Source organism: Anolis sagrei, chromosome 12, assembly GCF_037176765.1.
Source record: "Anolis sagrei isolate rAnoSag1 chromosome 12, rAnoSag1.mat, whole genome shotgun sequence".
Lineage (NCBI taxonomy): Eukaryota > Metazoa > Chordata > Lepidosauria > Squamata > Dactyloidae > Anolis > Anolis sagrei.
In genome coordinates, this window is record NC_090032.1 from 8,435,308 (window position 1) to 8,454,899 (window position 19,592).

Here is a 19,592-nt window from a genome sequence, read left to right on the forward strand (position 1 = left end):
AAACCCACTTTCCCCCCTCGTTGTGTGTTTGTTAACCGTGGGTTTCTGTAGAGACTGGAACTGGATACCTGGCGCCCCTTGGTACACTGACCACACAACAACATTCTCCTCTCAAACAAATAGACTCAACTGGAGAAACAAAACCATCTTGAAGAATAAAATCAGTGTGTCTTGTTAGTCCCTCCCTGCCTAATGCCCGTGCATCTGCTCCCCATTCATGGGAACCAAATGCTATGGAGGTTTCAAGAAAAGGAGAGGCAATGTGAAGGAAGACTCTGATATATTTCCTCCTCTTTCACATTATAGAGGAGATGCTTAGGAGCTTTCCAAAATCCCGGACGAGCCCCCATATCTATTTCCCCAAGCGCCGTTGGGGTCCCTAAACTAATCACAAATTCTCAACATTTTCCACACACAAACTCCAACACCTTATCTTTGACACCCTCGAAATGAACGGCGTCGCATTTGGAAGAGATTGATTCCCAACTCTACGTACCGATCCCGCAAACTGATTTTATCCTTCAGGTGGCAAATGAAAAGCAGAACAACTCCAAAAGGAAAGCAAGAGATACACCAACCAAACGCCCCAAAGCCCCATCCCGCCCGCCCCCATCAAGACATCCCAAACAGAAGGCAACGCAAACAGAGAGTCCAAAAGAAAGAGAGAAAAGGTAAGAGTCCCAAACCGAGTACGCAATCTAAAAAAAAGAAAACCAGAAAAGCCAGAGGTTGGGGTGGGGATGGGGGGACAAGACCAAAGAAACAAGCCAAAAGGAAGGGAGGGAGGGAGGGAAGGAGGGGAAGGAAGAAAGGTTATTATTATCACTCACTCTCCAGCTCTGTGTGTTTAGTGCGAGTATGGCAGCTGCAGATATGTAGGTACAAGCAAGCAGGAACAGGGGGTTTTTGGAGGGGTTTCTCAATGTTCAGGTGTTTTGTTTTGTTTTGTTTCGGTTTAGTAACAATGTTTTATACAAGTTCAACGAAGCGCTGTGAGCCAAGCTGGTTCTTCCTTTCTCTCTCTCTCTCTTCCTCCGTCTCCGTCCGTCGCCGATCATGGTCCCCACCATCGTCCCACTGTCTGTCCGTCCATTCCTTCCTAGGCGCGAGAGAAATTCCATAGACATATTGGTTGGGTGGGTTCCGCTGTCACTCAGTTGAGGTTGGGTTCCGATTTGCCACATCTTCCTCCTCCTCCTCCTCCCCCCCTGCTGCCCTGCCGCCATGCCCCACCCTCCCCGCTCAGATGAAATACTCCTTCTTGTCGTCCCCGCCAGTCTGACCGCCCTCGGCATTGATGATGGCCGTGTCCGCGTCCGGGGCATCGTCGGAGCCTTTGGCCTCATGAGTCAGGTAGGTACCTGTGTAGAGAGGGTGACACATGAGAGGCTAATTGGCTTGGCACAGGGGTGTCAAACTTGCCCCTACCCTAGAAACATTTAAAAAGGACCTCAAAACCTGGCTCTTCCGCTGCACATTTGATGAGTAGATCTACATCCTCATACTAGTTTAACGGTTTTTGTTATTGGAGTTGTACAGGAGTTGATTATAAATTGTATGATTTTAATTGTATTTGTGTTTAGATTGGCTGCAGTAATGCTGGAGCGGCTTAAGTCAGAGGAGTCCTCCATGTGCGTTGCAGGAGAGAGGGAAGTGGGAGGAGCTTAGAGGGGAGAGTTTGAAAAAACGACAGTTAAAAAATCAGTTAGGGTTTAGGTTTAGAGGAGTGACCAGTCAGGAGTTAGGTTCAGAGGAGTGAGGAGTTAAGAGAGAAGGAAAGGAAAGGAAAGGTGGTGGAGTGACTTGTGAAGTAAAACTTTGAGGCTTGAAAAGCTGGGTTTGGCTATTGGAAGTTTCTCAGGCTAGTGCAGCCGAATGGTGAAACATAGCTGGTATTCTGTTAGTCTAAGGAGAGGCTAAAGAATAGTTTACTTAGTATTTGATCTAGGGAGGATCAACTAAGGAAAACATCCCTGTATGGAAACATTGTCTGAAACAAGTGCTCTACGTCAGAAAGATACTGTGTTACTTGAAAGAATGAACTGTTAAAGTTACAAGTATTATCCCAAGTGCAACAAGGAAAAGTTACCTCTTGCAACCACATGCTGTGTACTTAAATAAAATTGTTAATTTTTATTTGAAGATTGCCTCAGCTCCGTCTATTCTGGGTCCAAAGTGCCATTTCTCACAATATTACAACTTACCTCACGTGGTGGCAGAAACCCAGGGAAAAGTAACCAAATAAACCTACATTCTTCTCTCCAGTCACGCTACAGTATATACAGTGTAATTACTACTAAGTTATTACTTTCTTAATAAAGGAGGAGGTGCAATTGAACAGCCTCCCTTCTAACTTGATGGTAAATTTGGTTCCTAATCGGCAACCTCCATTGCAAATCGGCTAGTTCTTTTTAAAAACGGGAACTGGGGTAAAATCTCCTGAATATTGGTTCCTTTCAAATTGGTAGCAACAATGAATTATCCCTCAGCTCCCCTGCTTCTTCTCAGGAGTGCATTCCCCCCATAGGAAAGTTTTGCTCCACGACCTCCACTAACCGAGCTCTCCTCCGCAAATAATCTGTCCTTGTTTATCTCGTGTTTGTCTTGCCTGAGTTTTTAATCTGTTTCTACCCAATTTTCTTTTATCTATTACATGTAGATCGCCCATGTTACCGTGATTGTGTTTATTGTAATTTTATATTGCTATGTTGTTTTATGTAATTGCATTATTATTGTTTATTATTTGCGTTTTCGGTTTTGTTTTATTTCATGTAATTGTTGTTTTGGGCTTGGCCTTATGTAAGCTGCACCGAGTCCCCATCGGGGAGATGGGGTGGGGTAAAATAAAGTTATTATTATTATTATTGTTATTATGATTATTGTTACAGCATGCACGAAATCACAGTGTGTGTCAACTGTAATATAAGATGTATGAAGCTGATTGGTTGGGATATGCTCAAGGTGATGGCCAAGCCTGGGACTTTTGGATACTGTTACATTTATCAGTCTTTTTATTCTGAAAGCTATCAAGAAAAGAGCACATTTCCTGAAATAAGAATCAGGAAAATAAGATTCTGACTGTAAATAGAAGGTCAGCTGCTGTCCTCTCCTTTTTGCCTTGACTTTTACTTGTGTTGTATTTTGAAATGGTCATATGACTAGTCAAATTATTATTATTATTTTCTCTGGATCTTCTATTATGCAGATAATATCGTCCACATATGCTCTAAGTTTATAGAATCATAGAATCAAAGAGTTGGAAGAGACCTCATGGGCCATCCAGTCCAACCCCATTCTGCCAAGAAGCAGGAATACTGCATTCAAATCACGCCTGACAGATGGCCATCCAGCCTCTGTTTAAAAGCTTCCAAAGAAGGAGCCTCCACCACGGTCCGGGGCAGAGAGTTCCACTGCTGAATGGCTCTCACATTCAGGAAGTTCTTCCTCATGTTCAGATGCAATCTCCTCTCTTGTAGTTTGAAGCCATTCCATCTGAACATGAGGAAGAACTTCCTGACTGTGAGAGCCATTCAGCAGTGGAACTCTCTGCCCCGGAGCGTGGTGGAGGCTCCTTGAAGGGTTTGGCAAATGTGTGGATGCCTCTGGGGCCAGTCCAGACCCCAGGAGGTCTTTAGATGGTGTGTTCTTGCATGACAGGGGGTTAGACTGGATGGCACTTGGGGTCTCTCCCAACTCTATGATTCTCTGATTCTATTTCTGCCCTGGAATGGTTGCAGATTTGGTAGCTCGTACAGATTTGCCCAGAGACAAAAATGGTCCAAAAAAAAAAAAGTCCTATGCTTAACTTGTAATGACACAATAAACAGCAGTAAGGGAAATAGCTAGAGCCCCCCTCCAAAAAACCCCCCAAAAACCAAACAAAAACAAACAAACAAACAAAAACCTATATAAAAGGGCCAAACCTCCCACACGAATGTACCTTTGTGCCGGATCAGATAATGTCCCAGAATTATGAGCAGGATCAGAAGAAGGAAAACAATGACGGCGACAATTCCCCCAATGACAGCATGGTAGGTACTTCCGGCGTGCGCCACTGGACTTGCATCTGTTTCATGGGAAAGAGAATGGAAAGAGCTGTCAAACAAGCATAAGAAGCACACCGTTCTCTTTTTGTGGGTTTCTTTTTTCCCCCACTTGCCAAGTGGAGTAAAAGAACCAAGAAGAAAAGCAAAAAGCCAAGAGTCTATGGAAGGGATGTTGAGATCTATCTCCAGTTGAGTAGGGTAGAATGCTTGTATTTTTATTAGAGTTCAACAGCGAAAACAGGAGCTGTCTTCATAGACCTGTCAGTGGCTTATGATACTGTGAACCACTGCCTTCTCCTGAGAAAAATGTATAATATCACAAAGGACGACCACCTCACCCGCCTCATAGGAAACCTGCTACACAACAGGAGCTTTTTTGTTGAGTTCTAGGGCCAGAGAAGCAGATGGCGGAAACAGAAGAACGGCCTGCCTCAGGGGAGCGTGCTTGCCCCATCCATGTTCAACATCTACACAAATGGCCAGCCACTGCCAGAAGGGACAGAGAGCTTCATCTATGCTGATGATCGTGCCATCACTGCTCAAGCAGGGAGCTTTGAGATGGTTGAACAGAAGCTCTCCAAAGCTCTAGGTGCTCTTACTGCCTACTTCAGGGAAAACCAGCTGGTGCTTAATCCATCTAAAACACAGACATGTGCTTTTCATCTCAAGAACAGACAAGCATCCCGAGCTCTGAGGATCACCTGGGGAGGAATCCCACTGGAGCATTGCAGTGCACCCAAATACCTGAGAGTCACTCTGGACCGTACCCTGGTCTACAAGAAGCACTGCCTGAATATCAAGCAAAAAGTGGGTGCTAGAAACAATATCATACGAAAGCTGACTGGCACAACCTGGGGATCACAACCAGATACAGTGAAGACATCTGCCCTTGCGCTATGCTACTCTGCTGCTGAGTACGCATGCCCAGTGTGGAACATATCTCACTGTGTTAAAATAGTGGATGTGGCTCTTAATGGGACATGCCGCATTATCACAGGATGTCTACACACTACACCTGATGCCCACTTTAACAACACAACTGTTCAATACTAAGGCTTCCTGCCAAAATGGAATTGTAGAGGAGAGTCTACTGAACAAGCCAGTACCTGCCACATACCAGTACTGCCATCTGTTGAGGAGCTACGAAGGTGGAGGCATTACTTTTCATTCAACCCTCGTATATGTCAAGAAACATTAATTTTTAGTGTTTTGACTGTATTTCCTCGCTTGAGCATTTTGAGTGATTTCCGGGAACAGAGAAGCATGAAACCGCCATTATGCTCTCGTTGCTTGTTTAACATCTTATCATTGCTACAGACATTTCCGTCCAAACAGGAGTTCTCAAATTCACCTTGAAATTGCCTTTAGGCAAAACTTGGGAGCGCAATCACGCAGGTTTGTTCGTATGTGTGCATCGTTTCAGTCCATTCGGAGACCGGTCGCTGCGCCTGTGCAGTGGATCGAAAAGCTTTGGAGACGATAATGTCTGTTGATGGCATTAAATTTGTACTCACTGGTTTAATTGTTTTTAAACTGCCGTTTGTCCTTGAAGATATTAGAGCAGTCGGGAGGATTAAAATTATACGCGACACGATAAAAACAGTCGAAACAACATCATTACGACCAAGCAAAAAAAAAAAAGGTACTACAGAGAAATTACATTAGGACATTTAAAATTAAAATAACCAACCATAGAATCATAGAATCAAAGAGTTGGAAGAGACCTCATGGGCCATCCAGTCCAACCCCATTCTGCCAAGAAGCAGGAATAAATATTGCATTCAAATCACCCCTGACAGATGGCCATCCAGCCTCTGCTTAAAAGCTTCCAAAGAAGGAGCCTCCATCACACTCCGGGGCAGAGAGTTCCACTGCTGAACGGCTCTCACAGTCAGGAAGTTCTTCCTAATGTTCAGATGGAATCTCCTCTCTTGTAGTTTGAAGCCATTGTTCCGCGTCCTAGTCTCCAGGGAAGCAGAAAACAAGCTTGCTCCCTCCTCCCTGTGGCTTCCTCTCACATATTTATACATGGCTATCATATCTCCTCTCAGCCTTCTCTTCTTCAGGCTAAACATGCCCAGTTCCCTAAGCCGCTCCTCATAGGGCTTGTTCTCCAGACCCTTGATCATTTTGGTCGCCCTCCTCTGGACACATTCCAGCTTGTCAATATCTCTCTTCAATTGTGGTGCCCAGAATTGGACACAATATTCCAGGTGTGGTCTAACCAAAGCAGAATAGAGGGGTAGCATTACTTCCTTAGATCTAGACACTAGGCTCCTATTGATGCAAAATGGTTTGGGTTGATATTTGATTTGTTTTATTTTTATTTGTTTATCGTGTCCGAAACGAATTGAGGATACAGTTATAACGTATTTTAGGATACAAAGTTTAAAAAATTGGGGTTGTACTAAATGTCCTTTGATTAGGAAATAGCCTCTGGTGTCACTGTGAGAAGGTCCTCCATTGTGCATGTGGCAGGGCTCAGGCTGCATTGTATCAGTGGTCAGTGGTTTGCTCTTCTCCACACTCGCATGTCGTGGATTCCACTTTGTGGCCCCATTTCTTGAGGTTGTCTCTGCATCTCGTGGTGCTAGAGCGCAGCCTGTTCAGCGCCTTCCAAGTTGTCCAGTCTTCTGTGTGCCCAGGGGGGAGTCTCTCATTGGAAATCAGCCATTGGTTGAGGTTCTGGTTTTGAGCCTGCCACTTTTGGACTCTCACTTGCTGAGGTGTTCCATAGGCCTGGGTAACAACGCAAAAATTTGTTTCTAAAATCGATTTGTATTTGGGGTTTTTTTTTGTTTCGATATTTAAAATAATTACAAAATTTTCCCTTTAAAAAGTTCGGTATTTACGAAATTTCGTTAATATTTACAAAATATTTTGTAAAGATGGCGCCCTTTTTTTTTCAATATTTTTTCAATATTTTTTCAATTTAATTATTAATTTAGTAGAATAGGGAGGAGAAATTATTATTAAGGAGGGAAGGCAGGCACTCACGCTGGCGGGCCCTCAAGTGCTGCCGCCGAGTCGGGCCCGGCTCCTCCGAAGCAATGCGAAATTGGGAGAAGGGCTCCCCAAAGGCCATCTAGCCCAGCCCTCCGCTAAGGAATTGGGAGAATGAAGCACAGCCCTCCGCTAAGGAATTGGGAGAATGAAGCACACCCACCGCAAAGGTGAGGAAGGAGGGACGGGCCGCCTTCCCGCTGAGGGTCGCTCGCCCTCTCGCTCGCCCTCTTGCTCGCTTGCTCAGCCGGCGCCTTCCCCGCCCTCTCCTCCTCCTCCTCCTCCTCCTCTTTCAGGCTCTGACTGGCTAAGGAGAGGAGAGAGAGGAGAGCTCCCAGCAAGCATCTAGCCAAGCCATCTTACGTATTTCCGAAATGGACAGAAATACAAAAATATTTGGCGCATGCCGTTTCGATATTTAAAAACACTTCCGGGTTTAAAAATAAGTTTTGTAATCGTTTTGTAATTGCTAAAATTAACGAATATTTAACGAATTACAAAATTAACGAACGAAACCGCCCAGGCCTAGTGTTCCAGCGAGTGTCTCTGTAGATCTTAGAAAACTATTTCTTGATTTAAGTCATTGACGTGCTGGCCGATATCCAAACAAGGGATGGGCTTGAGATGTCACTGCCTTGGTCCTTTCACTATTGGCTGCTACTTCCCGGCGGATGTCAGGTGGTGCAATACCGGCTAAGCAGTGTAGTTTCTCCAATGGTGTAGGGCACAGACACCCCGTCTCATTAAGAGCCACATCCACTGTTTTAGTGTGGTGAGATGTGTTCCACAGTGGGCATGCGTACTCAGCAGCAGAGTAGCACAGCGCAAGGGCAGATGTCTTCACTGTATCTGGTTGTGATCCCTAGGTTGTGCCAGTCAGCTTTCGTATGATATTGTTTCTAGCACCCACTTTTTGCTTGATGTTCAGGCAATGCTTCTTGTAGGTCAAAGCATGGTCCAGAGTGACTCCCAGGTATTTGGGTGCGCTGCAATGCTCCAGTGGGATTCCTTCCCAGGTGATCTTCAGAGCTCGGGATGCTTGATGTTGATTGAGATTATTGTCATGGTTATAGAATCATAGAATCATAGAATCAAAGAGTTGGAAGAGACCTCATGGGCCTAGTCTCCAGGGAAACAGAAAATAAGCTTGCTGCCTCCTCCCTGTGGCTTCCTCTCACATATTTATACATGGCTATCATATCTCCTCTCAGCCTTCTCTTCTTCAGGCTAAACATGCCCAGCTCCTTAAGCTGCTCCTCATAGGGCTTGTTCACCAGACCCTTGATCATTTGAGTCGCCCTCCTCTGGACACATTCCAGCTTGTCAATATCTCTCTTGAATTGTGTTGCCCAGAATTGGACACAATATTCCAGGTGTGGTCTAACCAAAGCAGAATAGAGGGGTAGCATGACTTCCCTAGATCTAGACACTATGCTCCTATTGATGCAGGCCAAAATCCCATTGGCTTTTTTTGCCGCCACATCACATTGTTGGCTCATGTTTAACTTGTTGTCCACGAGGACTCCAAGATCTTTTTCACACGTACTGCTCTCGAGCCAGGCATTGTCCCCCATTCTGTATCTTTGCATTTCGTTTTTCCTGCCAAAGTGGAGTATCTTGCATTTGTCACTGTTGAACTTCATTTTGTTAGTTTCGGCCAATCATCTCTCTAATCTGTCAAGATCGTTTTGAATCCTGCTCCTGTCCTCTGGAGTATTGGCTCTCCCTCCCAATTTGGTGTCATCTGCAAACTTGATGATCCTGCCTTCTAGCCCTTCCTCTAAGTCATGAATGAAGATCCTGAACAGGACCGGGCCCAGGACGGAACCCTGCGGCACTCCACTTGTCACTTCTTTCCAGGAGGAAGAGGAAGCCTTGGGGAGAATCACCCTCTGGGTTTGTCCATTTAACCAATTCCTGATCCACTTCACCATAGTTTTGCCTCGCCCACATTGGACTAGTTTCCTTGCCAGAAGGTCATGGAGGACCTTGTCGAAGGCCTTCCTGAAATCCAGGTACGCCACATCCACGGCATTCCCCGCATCTACCCAGCATGTAACTCTATCGAAGAAAGAGATCAGATGAGTCTGGCATGATAAATCCATGTTGACTATTAGCGATGACCGCATTTGTTCTAAGTGTTTGCAGACTACTTCCTTAACAATCTTTTCCAGAATCTTGCCTGGTATCAACGTGAGGCTGACCGGACGGTAGTTGTTTGGGTCATCCTTTTTTTCCCTTCTTGAAGATTGGGACCACATTGGCCCTCCTCCAGTCTGCTGGAACTTCTCCCGTTCTCCAAGAACTCTCAAAGATGATTGCCAATGGTTCCGAAATGACTTCCGCTCGTTCCTTCAGTACTCTTGGGTGTAGTTGATCTGGCTCTGGGGACTTGGTCTCATTTAGAGCGGCCAGATATTCCTGGACGACTTGTTTCCCAATTTGGGGTTGGATGTCCTCTAATCCCTCATCCACTCCATCTTGCTGAGGTTGAAGATGAAACTTCTTTTTGTGAGAAGACCGAGGCAAAGAAGGCATTAATTGGCCAGCTTGATTGGCATTTGATAGCCTTGAAGCTGTAAAGCCTGACTGGTTGCTGCCTGGAGGAATCAATCAAAAACTGGGGCTTCCAACAGACCTCACAACCTCAGACGATGCCTGCCATAGATGTGGGTGAAATGTCAGGAGAGAATGCTTCTGGAACATGGCCATACTGTCAGGATTAATTTAGTTATGTATGTGTTTTTCAATGTGCTTCTATGTATTGCCACGATGGATGCCACTGTGAATCGAAAATGCCACGCAGAAATGTTTATACTTTGAGGCTGTGATTAGGTGAACTTGAGAAAAGTAAGATAAGGTTTGTTCTTGCTGAGAACAGAAGGGAGTTGCCAGTCTCAGCAAGAGAAGATAAGCAGATGTGAAGAGGCTTTCGGTTTTGACTAGTTTCTGCATTGTAGCTCGCTGTAGTAAGACGTGTCTGTTGTATGGACTTAGTAAACTTAGTTTCTTTTGTAACTCAAAGACTGCAGAGTCCTTATTTTGCAACTCAGTGTCTGCTTGATCTAGCATTCCTTCCGTTGGGGATCGCCAATCTCTGACACATACAGCCTGGAAAACTCACAGCAACCCAGTGATTCCAGCCATGAATGCCTTCAACGTTGAAGGTAATCATCCCTGTATGTATCCACTATCAACATAAGCATAACTCTAGCAGAATAGCAGATTGGTGCAACAAAGTCCTAGTGTAGAGATGATGGAGGAACCTACTTCTATCCAATGCTTACCGTTGACGTCCAGCTTATAGCGCGTGGTGAACATGCCCATCATGCTGGATGCGTGGCAGATGTAAGTCCCACTGTCACTTTTGTTCAAATTGGGGAAGATGAGGATATTCTCTTGGGCTTCGGGAAGGGGTCCATCGGTTCCCTCCTTTTCCCACTTGTATTGATGAGGACTGTCAAGGAGGAAAAAGGCTGAGAATTAGTAATATCAGATTACAACAAACAGACATGCTGTGTTCGGGGGAGATCATGTATTGATGAAGGCATTCATGGCCAGAATCACTGGGTTGTTGTAGGTTTTTCGGGCTGTATGGCCATATTCTAGAAGCATTCTCTCCTAACATTTTGCCTGTATCTATGGCCATACAGCTCGAAAAACCTACAGCAACCCAGAGAGCTTCATGAACTAACTATGTCATGAGTCTCAATTTTTTTCTAACAGAATTGGTATTGCCCAACTGTAGTAGTAGTAGTGTGACGGCGCGAATGGCGCCACCTATGTGTAGAACTGTTAGTTGCAAGATTTAAACCAGGGATCCTCAAACTAAGGCCCGCGGGCCGGATATGGCCCTCCAAGGTCATTTACCGGCCCTCGCTCAGGGTCAAACTAAGTCTGAAATGACTTGAAAGCACACAACAACAACAGGTTTCAGCGGTGGCCGGGAGAGCTTTTGCGCAATTAAAACTTGTGCACCAGTTGCGCCCGTACCTTGGGAAGTCTGATCTGGCCACGGTGGTCCACGCTCTTGTTACATCCCGAATAGACTACTACAATGCGCTCTACGTGGGGTTGCCCTTGAAGACTGTTCGCAAACTTCAACTAGTCCAGCGAGCGGCAGCCAGATTGCTCACCGGAGCGACATACAGGGAGCATACCACTCCCCTGCTGTGCCAGCTCCACTGGCTGCCAATCCAGTTCCGAGCACAATTCAAGGTGCTGGTTTTGACCTACAAAACCCTGTACGGTTCCGGTCCTGTGTATCTGTCCGAACGTATCTCCCTCTACGTCCCACCTCGGAGTCTGAGATCATCTGGGGAGGCCCTGCTATCGACCCCACCACTGTCACAAGTGAGGCTGGTGGGGACGAGGAGCAGGGCTTTCTCAGTGGTGGCCCCTCACCTGTGGAACTCACTCCCGGGGGAAATCAGGGCATCATCATCCCTCCTCGCCTTTAGGAGAAGGGTGAAGACTTGGTTATGGGACCAGGCCTTTGGGCACTCCGGCAATTAAATCAGACAACCAGGCGAGTAAGACCAGCAGGATTGATGAAGTGGAACGTAAAACTAGATCTATGAGTAGCGAACGCTGACCATGTAAGAGGAGAATCTGGGTTTGTATTTGGTTTTATTGATTTTATTGATTTTATGGTTATAATGTATATTTGGTGTTAACTGTGTATTGATGTAATTTTGTGTTGATTGTTTTTATGATGCAGGCATCAAATTGTGCCTTTGCTTTTGTAAGCCGCCCTGAGTCCCCTTCGGGGTGAGAAGGGTGGGGTAAAAGAACCACAAATAAATAAATAAAACAACAACAACAACAACAACAACAATCCTATCTCATCAGCCAAAAGCAGGCCCACACTTCCCAGTGAAATACTAATAAGTTGTTCTTCATTTTAATTATTGTATTGTTTTTAAATGTTTTGCACTACAAACAACATATATGCAGTGTGCATAGGAATTAATGCATTTTTTTTCAAATTATAATCCAGCCCTCCAACAGTTTGAGGGACTGCGACCTGGCCCTCTCTTTAAAAAGTTTGAGGACCCCTGATTTAAACTGTTGTATCATGCTTAATCCTGCCTTTTTACCCTGCTTATGTATAGTTGGATTGATTGGTTATTTATAGCTGTCAATCAATGTTGTTTGCACCAGTTGAATTGCTTTCTCAGCTCAACTGTTTGGCCCCACCTCTTCCTGGAGGAGGGGAGTGCTTCCTTTTTTCATTCTGCCATCAGAGTTTCTATCAGATGGACGTGAGTAAGAGACTTGACTCTAAAAAGACCCTGATTAAATTACCTCTCAGCACCAATTCTGAGGTTTTTTACCCTTGAGACTTATGCTTCATGTTCAGACCAACCTGAACGACGTTGGAAGTATCATATCAGTGGCTTATGATACTATGAACCACCGCCTCCTCCTGAGAAAAATGTATAATATCACAAAGGACGACCACCTCACCCGCCTCATAGGAAACCTGCTACAAAACAGGAGCATTTTTGTTGAGTTCCAGGGCCAGAGAAGCAGATGGCGGAAACAGAAGAACGGCCTGCCTCAGGGGAGCGTGCTTGCTCCATCCATGTTCAACATCTACACAAATTACCAGCCACTGCCAGAAGGGACAGAGAGCTTCATCTATGCTGATGATTGTGCCATCACCACCCAAGCAGGGAGCTTTGAGATGGTTGATCAGAAGCTCTCCGAAGCTCTAGGTGCTCTTACTGCCTATTACGGGGAAAACCAACTGATCCCTAATCCATCTAAAACATAGACATGTGTCTTTCACCTTAAGAACAGACAAGCATCCCAAGCTCTGAGGATCACCTGGGAAGGAATCCCACTGGAGCATTGCAGCACACCCAAATCCCTGGGAGCCACTCTGGACTGTGCTCTTACCTACAAGAAGCATTGCCTGAACATCAAGCAAAAAGTGGGTGCTAGAAACAATATCATATCATGTTTGCTGGGAGAATCATTTTTGCACATGCACTGTAGCGTCTTTTTGCTTTTTTGGCTTTAGAAGTTCCTTCTGCTGTGTTTTAATGTGTTTTTATGAGTGATTGTCACTCATTGGCCTGATAGGTGTATTGTGTCCAAATTTGTCTAATGGTTTTTGCGTTATGTTAATCCCACAAACTAACATTACATTGTTATTTATATAGACTCTGTGTGGTCTGATATGGGAGGAGATCCACGAAAGTGACACCCCGAGTTACCACACTGACATGAAACTTAGGGACACAATTGGATTTGGTCAAAGGAGAGGAAGGACTTACATTGGGTTTCCTTGTCCATCACAACGAAGCTCCAGGTTCTGCCCTTCTCGTGGATGCTCAGGTTTTGGTTCAATTCTAGCTGTTGGCATATCTGGAGAGATGGAGAAAGGAGAGGAGAGGAGGGGGGAAAAGCCTAAGACAATGGACCATCTCAATGAATATTTGTGGGGTTCGCCATCAATAAGATTCCAACTACCATCATACCATTACAGCCAAAAAGCTATAGACCAATCTCCCTGTTGTGCCACCTTTACAAAGTTCTGGAGAGACTTATTTTGCATAGAATATAAATGTCGTAAATAAATAAATAGGTCAACAGCAAGCTAGACTATTAATGGTCGGGAGCTCACTCCAACCCAGGTTCGTTTCGCACTCATGATCTCTTAGTCAGTAGTGATTAATGCAACTGGCTACTAACTAGCCGTGCCACAGCCCGGTCCTTAGAGAAACTTTGGAGAGAAACAACCAAATAGGGCAGAAGTCATTTTGGTCAACTGCACTGCATCCTGTCACATCCCCAAAATCTGGAGGAAAGCAAGAGTCATCGCCATCTTGAAGCCAGGCAAAGACCGTAATGACCCAAAAAGCTATAGACTAATCTCCCTGTTGTGCCACCTCTACAAAGTTCTGGAGTGACTTATTTTGTATAGAATTATGGAAAAAATAGACCCCTGACTGATCCCACAACAAGCTGGCTTCAGGAAAGGCCAAAGCTGCACATCGCAAGTGCTGAACCTGACTCAGCACATAGAAGATGGCTTTGAAAGACAGCAGATCACAGGAGCTGTCTTCATAGACCAGTCAGCAGCTTATGATACTGTAAACCACCGCCTCCTCCTGAGAAAAATGTATAATCTCACAAAGGACGACCACCTCACCCGCCTCATAGGAAACCTGCTACAAAACAGGAGCTTCTTTGTTGAGTTTCAGGGCCAGAGAAGCAGATGGCGGAAACAGAAGAACGGCCTGCCTCAGGGGAGCGTGCTTGCTCCATCCATGTTCAACATCTACACAAATGACCAGCCACTGCCAGAAGGGACAGAGAGCTTCATCTATGCTGACGATCATGCCATCACCGCTCAAGCAGGGAGCTTTGAGATGCTTGAACAGAAGCTCTCCGAAGCTCTAGGTGCTCTTACTGGCTATTACAGGGAAAACCAGCTGATCCCTAATTCATCTAAAACACAGACATGTGCTTTTCACCTTATTTATTTATTTACAGCATTTATATTCCGCCCTTCTCACCCCGCAGGGGACTCAGGGCCGATTACAGTGTACACATATATGGTAAACATTCAATGCCAATTATGACTTACAACATATACAAACATACACAGAGGCTATTTAACTTTTTCTGGCCGCCAGGGGAGCTGTCGCTTTCATCGTCCATCTGCGACGCTGATGAAGTACTTCCGCATTCCCCGCATGCTTCCCCGCTGGAATGCTTTGCTGGAGTCTTCTTTATGGCCTCATAAATTAGTTAATTTAGCCTCCCCAAATTAGGTGGTACCTAATTTTCCTACTTGACAGATGCAACTGTCTTTCGGGTTGCAAAGGTCGACAACAGGCTACACAATTGGTTGGAAACCCACTCCAACCTGCGCTGGCTTCAAACTCATGACCTTTTTGGTCAGAGTGATCTTAATGCAGCTGACACTCAGCCAGCTGCACCATAATCCCGAACAGACAAGCATCCCGAGCTCTGAGGATTACCTGGGAAGGAATCCCACTGGAGCATTGCAGCGCACCCAAATACCTGGGAGTCACTCTGGACCATGCTCTGACCTACAAGAAGCACTGCCTGAACATCAAGCAAAAAGTGGGCGCTAGAAACAATATCATATGAAAGCTGACTGGCACAACCTGAGGATCACAACCAGACACAATGACGACATCTGCCCCTGCGCTATGCTACTCTGCTGCTGAGTATGCATGCCCAGTGTGGAACACATCTCACCACGCTAAAACAGTAGATGTGGCTCTTAATGAGACATGCCGCATTATCACGGGGTGTCTGTGCCCTACACCACTGGAGAAATTACGCTGTTTAGCCGGTATTGCACCACCTGACATCCGTCGGGAAGTAGCAGCCAATAGTGAAAGGACCAAGGCAGTGACATCTCCAGCTCATCCCCTGTTTGGGTATCAGTCAGCACGTCAATGACTTAAATCAAGAAATAGTTTTCTAAGATCTACAGAGACATTCGCTGGAACACCTCAGCAAGCGAGAGTCCAAAAGTGGCAGGCTCAAACCCAGAACCATCCCCATTGATGTTAAAATCTGATGTTGTTTTGTCTTACTTTGGATCCTATGCCTGTTATGGACTTTGCATCCTGTTCTCTCTGCAGGTTCTTGACTCAGTTCAAGGGTCAATGCCAACCCTACCCACCCCTTGGCCCATAGTTACGTACAATATACTGATATCTGTTGGGACGTGGATTTATCCGAGTTCTGCAAGGAGGCATGGTCCACCGTGCAAGTGACCTCAACGCCGTCGTCCTCTTTTCCGACAGCAAATTCAACGCGACTGGTGACGGTGAACGTTTTCCCATTGGAGTCTTCTTCCACCTCGGAAGGTTCGCCTATCAGGAGAGGGAAGGAAGAGCAATAGAACAAGAAATGCGTGACTGTAAGGATGGGATTGGGGACTATAGAGCAGCTTGGATTTGAGGATCATCGTGATGCATCCATAAAGGCTCAAGGCCGTATTAGACTGTGTTGATGATACTTCAAGACTCAATCACCTGGAGCTACTTTTGGCTTCGTCTCAGGCAATTAATGGTCTGCCACTTAAATGAACGACAGATGAATAAATGCAACAGTTTTATAACTATCTCCACCAATAATCGGATTCCATGGGATGGGGTGAGCTCCCACTGATAGCCCCAACTTCTGTCAACTTAGCAGAGTGATCTTGTCTGCTGTGGACTCATCTTGTTGTGCTTCAAATAATAATAATAATAATAATAATAATAATAATAATAATAACAACAACTAGATGCTTGGGAAGTGTTTGACTTGTGATTTTGTGATACGAAATCCAGCATATAGATCTCGTTTGCTGTGACATACTGTGCTTTTGTGTCAGTAAAATAATAACAATAATATTACATAATAATAATACGCAGTGGGTTTACCACTGAGCTACTGAGCTTGTTGATCGAAAAGTCACAGGTTCGAATCTGGGGAGTGGGGTGAGCTCCCACTGTTAGCCCCAGCTTCTGCCAACCTAGCAGTTCGAAAACATGCAAATGTGAGTAGATCAATAGGTACCGTTTCAGCAGGAAGGTAACAGCGCTCCATGCAGTCATGCCCGCCACATGACTTTGGAGGTGTCTATGGACAGCGTTGGCACTTTGGCTTAGAAATGGAAATGAGCACCACCCTCCAGATTTGGACTTGTGTGTATGCATATCCAGAAATTGACCTTTGTTTAAGCTTGGGCCCTATTTGCAAGATATATCATTGTGTATATATTTGCATTTTTTTGAACTGCTAGGTTGGCAGAAGCTGGGGCTAAGAACGGGTGCTCACCGCGTCCCATGGGTTCAAACCTTCCAGTCACCTTGTAAGTAAGTTTAAAGATGTTGAGGTGGCACCTTCTGCTGTCAAGAATTCAATGACTGCACGTTACTTAAGTTGCAGGGTTCCATACTTCGCACTTTAACAACACAACTATTCAATGATAAGGCTTTTTGACAAAATAGAATTGTAGAGGAGAGTCTACTGAACACAAAATATGTACTATATATATACACACATACACACACAAAATATATTCAATGAAATGTGTATAATTACCACCAAAATGGAACTGTAGAGGAGAGTCTACTGAACACAAAATATGTACTATATATATACACACACACATACACACACACAATATATCCGATGAAATGTGCAGTTCCAAAATAGAACTGTAGAGGAGAGTGCTGAACACAAAATATGTACTATACACACACACACACACAAAATATATTCGATGAAATGTGTATGATTACCACCAAAATGGAACTGTAGAGGAGAGTCTACTGAACACAAAATATGTACTCTCTCTCTCTCTCTCTCTCTATATATATATATACATATACACACACACACACATACATACATACATACATACACACACATATACAGAAAATATATTCGATGAAATATGTATGATTACCACCAAAATGGAACTGTAGAGGAGAGTCTACTGAACACAAAATATGTTCTCTCTCTCTATATATATATATATATATATACACACACACACATATACACACAAAATATATTAGAAGAAATGTGTATGATTACCACCAAAATGGAACTGTAGAGGAGAGTCTGCTCAACACAACATATGTTCTCTCTCTCTCTCTCTATATATATATATACACACACACACACACACACACACACACACACATATACACACAAAATATATTCGATGAAATGTGTATGATTACCACCAAAATGGAACTGTAGAGGAGAGTCTACTGAACACAAAATATGTACTATATATATAAACACACATACACACAAAATATATTCGATGAAATGTGTATGATTACCACCAAAATGGAACTATGGAGGAGAGTCTGCTGAACAAGCCAGTACCTGCAACATACCAGCACTGCTATCTGTTGAGGAGGCATTAGTTTTCATTCAGCCCTCATATATGTATGTGTGTATATATATATTCTATATAAAATGGACCATATTGTGTAGATGAAACAAAGTTTGTGCCACCTACTTGGGAGTGCTCTGCCACCCTTATGCCACCGGAGTTCAGCCGCTGGCTTGCTGCCTGAAGAGATGCATGTCATCTGGGCCAGATCGCCTTCTCGAAGAGGAGATGAGTAGCCAAAGATCTGGGGCTTTTGTGGGATCCCTGCGTGAAGCAAGAAACACCTTGAGACAGAGAACTAGCCATTGGCTTGAAGGATCCATAGCTGTACTTGAAACAGCGGAGGGAGAGAACAGCCTTTCTCATTTTTGCAGCCGCACTTCAGAGTCCCACTGGATTTCCCCAAGGTTTTGAAGCTGGCTCAGAGACGCAATGGAAAAAAAATTGGGATCAGGCAAGGACAAATGCTCAAAAACATGTCATGTATTGCTTACTGACAAATTCAGCTTTCGGATTCATTTCTTGCCTTTAGAGCTGAGAACTCCGGAGTGGTTTGATGTGGGGGAACATTTGGATTTTCTGATTATTTTTTGTGGTTGACATCAGCTCCTTTGAACAAGGCCAATTCCAAGGGGTTCTGCAAAAATGATTCCATTTGGGCTCCTCAAAAGCCTCTCATCTCTTCGCTTTGCCATTCCCTCCCACCCTCAATCATTCCCACAGTCACAAACAGGGATTTCTGGCTGTGTGTCTCTGTGTACGTTTAAGTCACAAGTCAATTTATGGTGACCCCATTAATTTCATGGATAATTGAGGAAGCCTACACCCCGCCACTGCCTTCATAATGTACTGGGGACCCCCAAAACCCAAGAGATTTATTTATTTACTTCGTCTATTTGTATTATTATTATTATTATTATTATTATTATTATTACATGTAATATTACTAATAACATTACAATATAACGTATTCTCCCCTACGAACCATCAAAATTACTAAGATCATCTGGAGAGGCCCTGCTCTCGGTCCCACCGGCCTCGCAAGCGCGCCTCGTGGGGACGAGGGACAAGGCCTTCTCGGTGGTGGCCCCGCGACTCTGGAACTCTCTCCCTCTGGAGGCCAGAACCGCCCCATCCATCCTAACATTTAGGAAACGGGTGAAGACGTGGCTGTGGAGTCAGACCTTCGAGGAATGAGACAACACCATAGGACCCTGGATGGAAGTTGATGTAGATAGGATGACTGACCACAGTAGTTTTAGACATAGTGTTATTTTAAAGTTTTTGTAATTGTGATATATGATATTTTAATGAATGTATATGTTTTTATGGCTGTAAACTGGGCTGAGTCCCTCAACGAGGTTGAGAAGCTCGGTATACAAAACTGTGAAATAAAAAAATGTGAAATAAAAAAAATAGTATTGTCGAAGGCTTTCATGGCCGGAATCACTGGGTTGTTGTAAGTTTTTTCGGGCTATATGGCCATGTTCTAAAAGCATTTTCTCCTGAAGTTTTGCCTGCATCTATGGCAAGCATCCTCAGAGGTAGTGCTCACTACCTCTGAGGATGCTTGCCATAGATGCAGGCGAAACGTCAGGAGAGAATGCTTTTAGAATATGGCCATATGGCCCGAAACAACCTACAACAAC

General features: G+C 44.6%; 1 protein-coding gene across 1 annotated transcript in view; it reads right to left on the reverse strand.

The window, feature by feature from the left end:
- Window positions 1-495: 495 nt before the first annotated feature.
- CADM3 (cell adhesion molecule 3) overlaps window positions 496-19,592 on the reverse strand; it is a 196,310-nt gene continuing 177,213 nt past the window's right edge. Inside the window, exons 4-9 of the mRNA XM_060758164.2 lie at window positions 18,070-18,207; window positions 15,746-15,916; window positions 13,334-13,424; window positions 10,337-10,506; window positions 3,941-4,066; window positions 496-1,361 (exon numbers count right to left, since the gene is read on the reverse strand). Of these exons, the coding sequence (XP_060614147.2) occupies window positions 1,243-1,361; window positions 3,941-4,066; window positions 10,337-10,506; window positions 13,334-13,424; window positions 15,746-15,916; window positions 18,070-18,207 (815 nt within the window). The 3' untranslated portion in view covers window positions 496-1,242. The remainder of the gene's footprint in view (window positions 1,362-3,940; window positions 4,067-10,336; window positions 10,507-13,333; window positions 13,425-15,745; window positions 15,917-18,069; window positions 18,208-19,592) is intronic.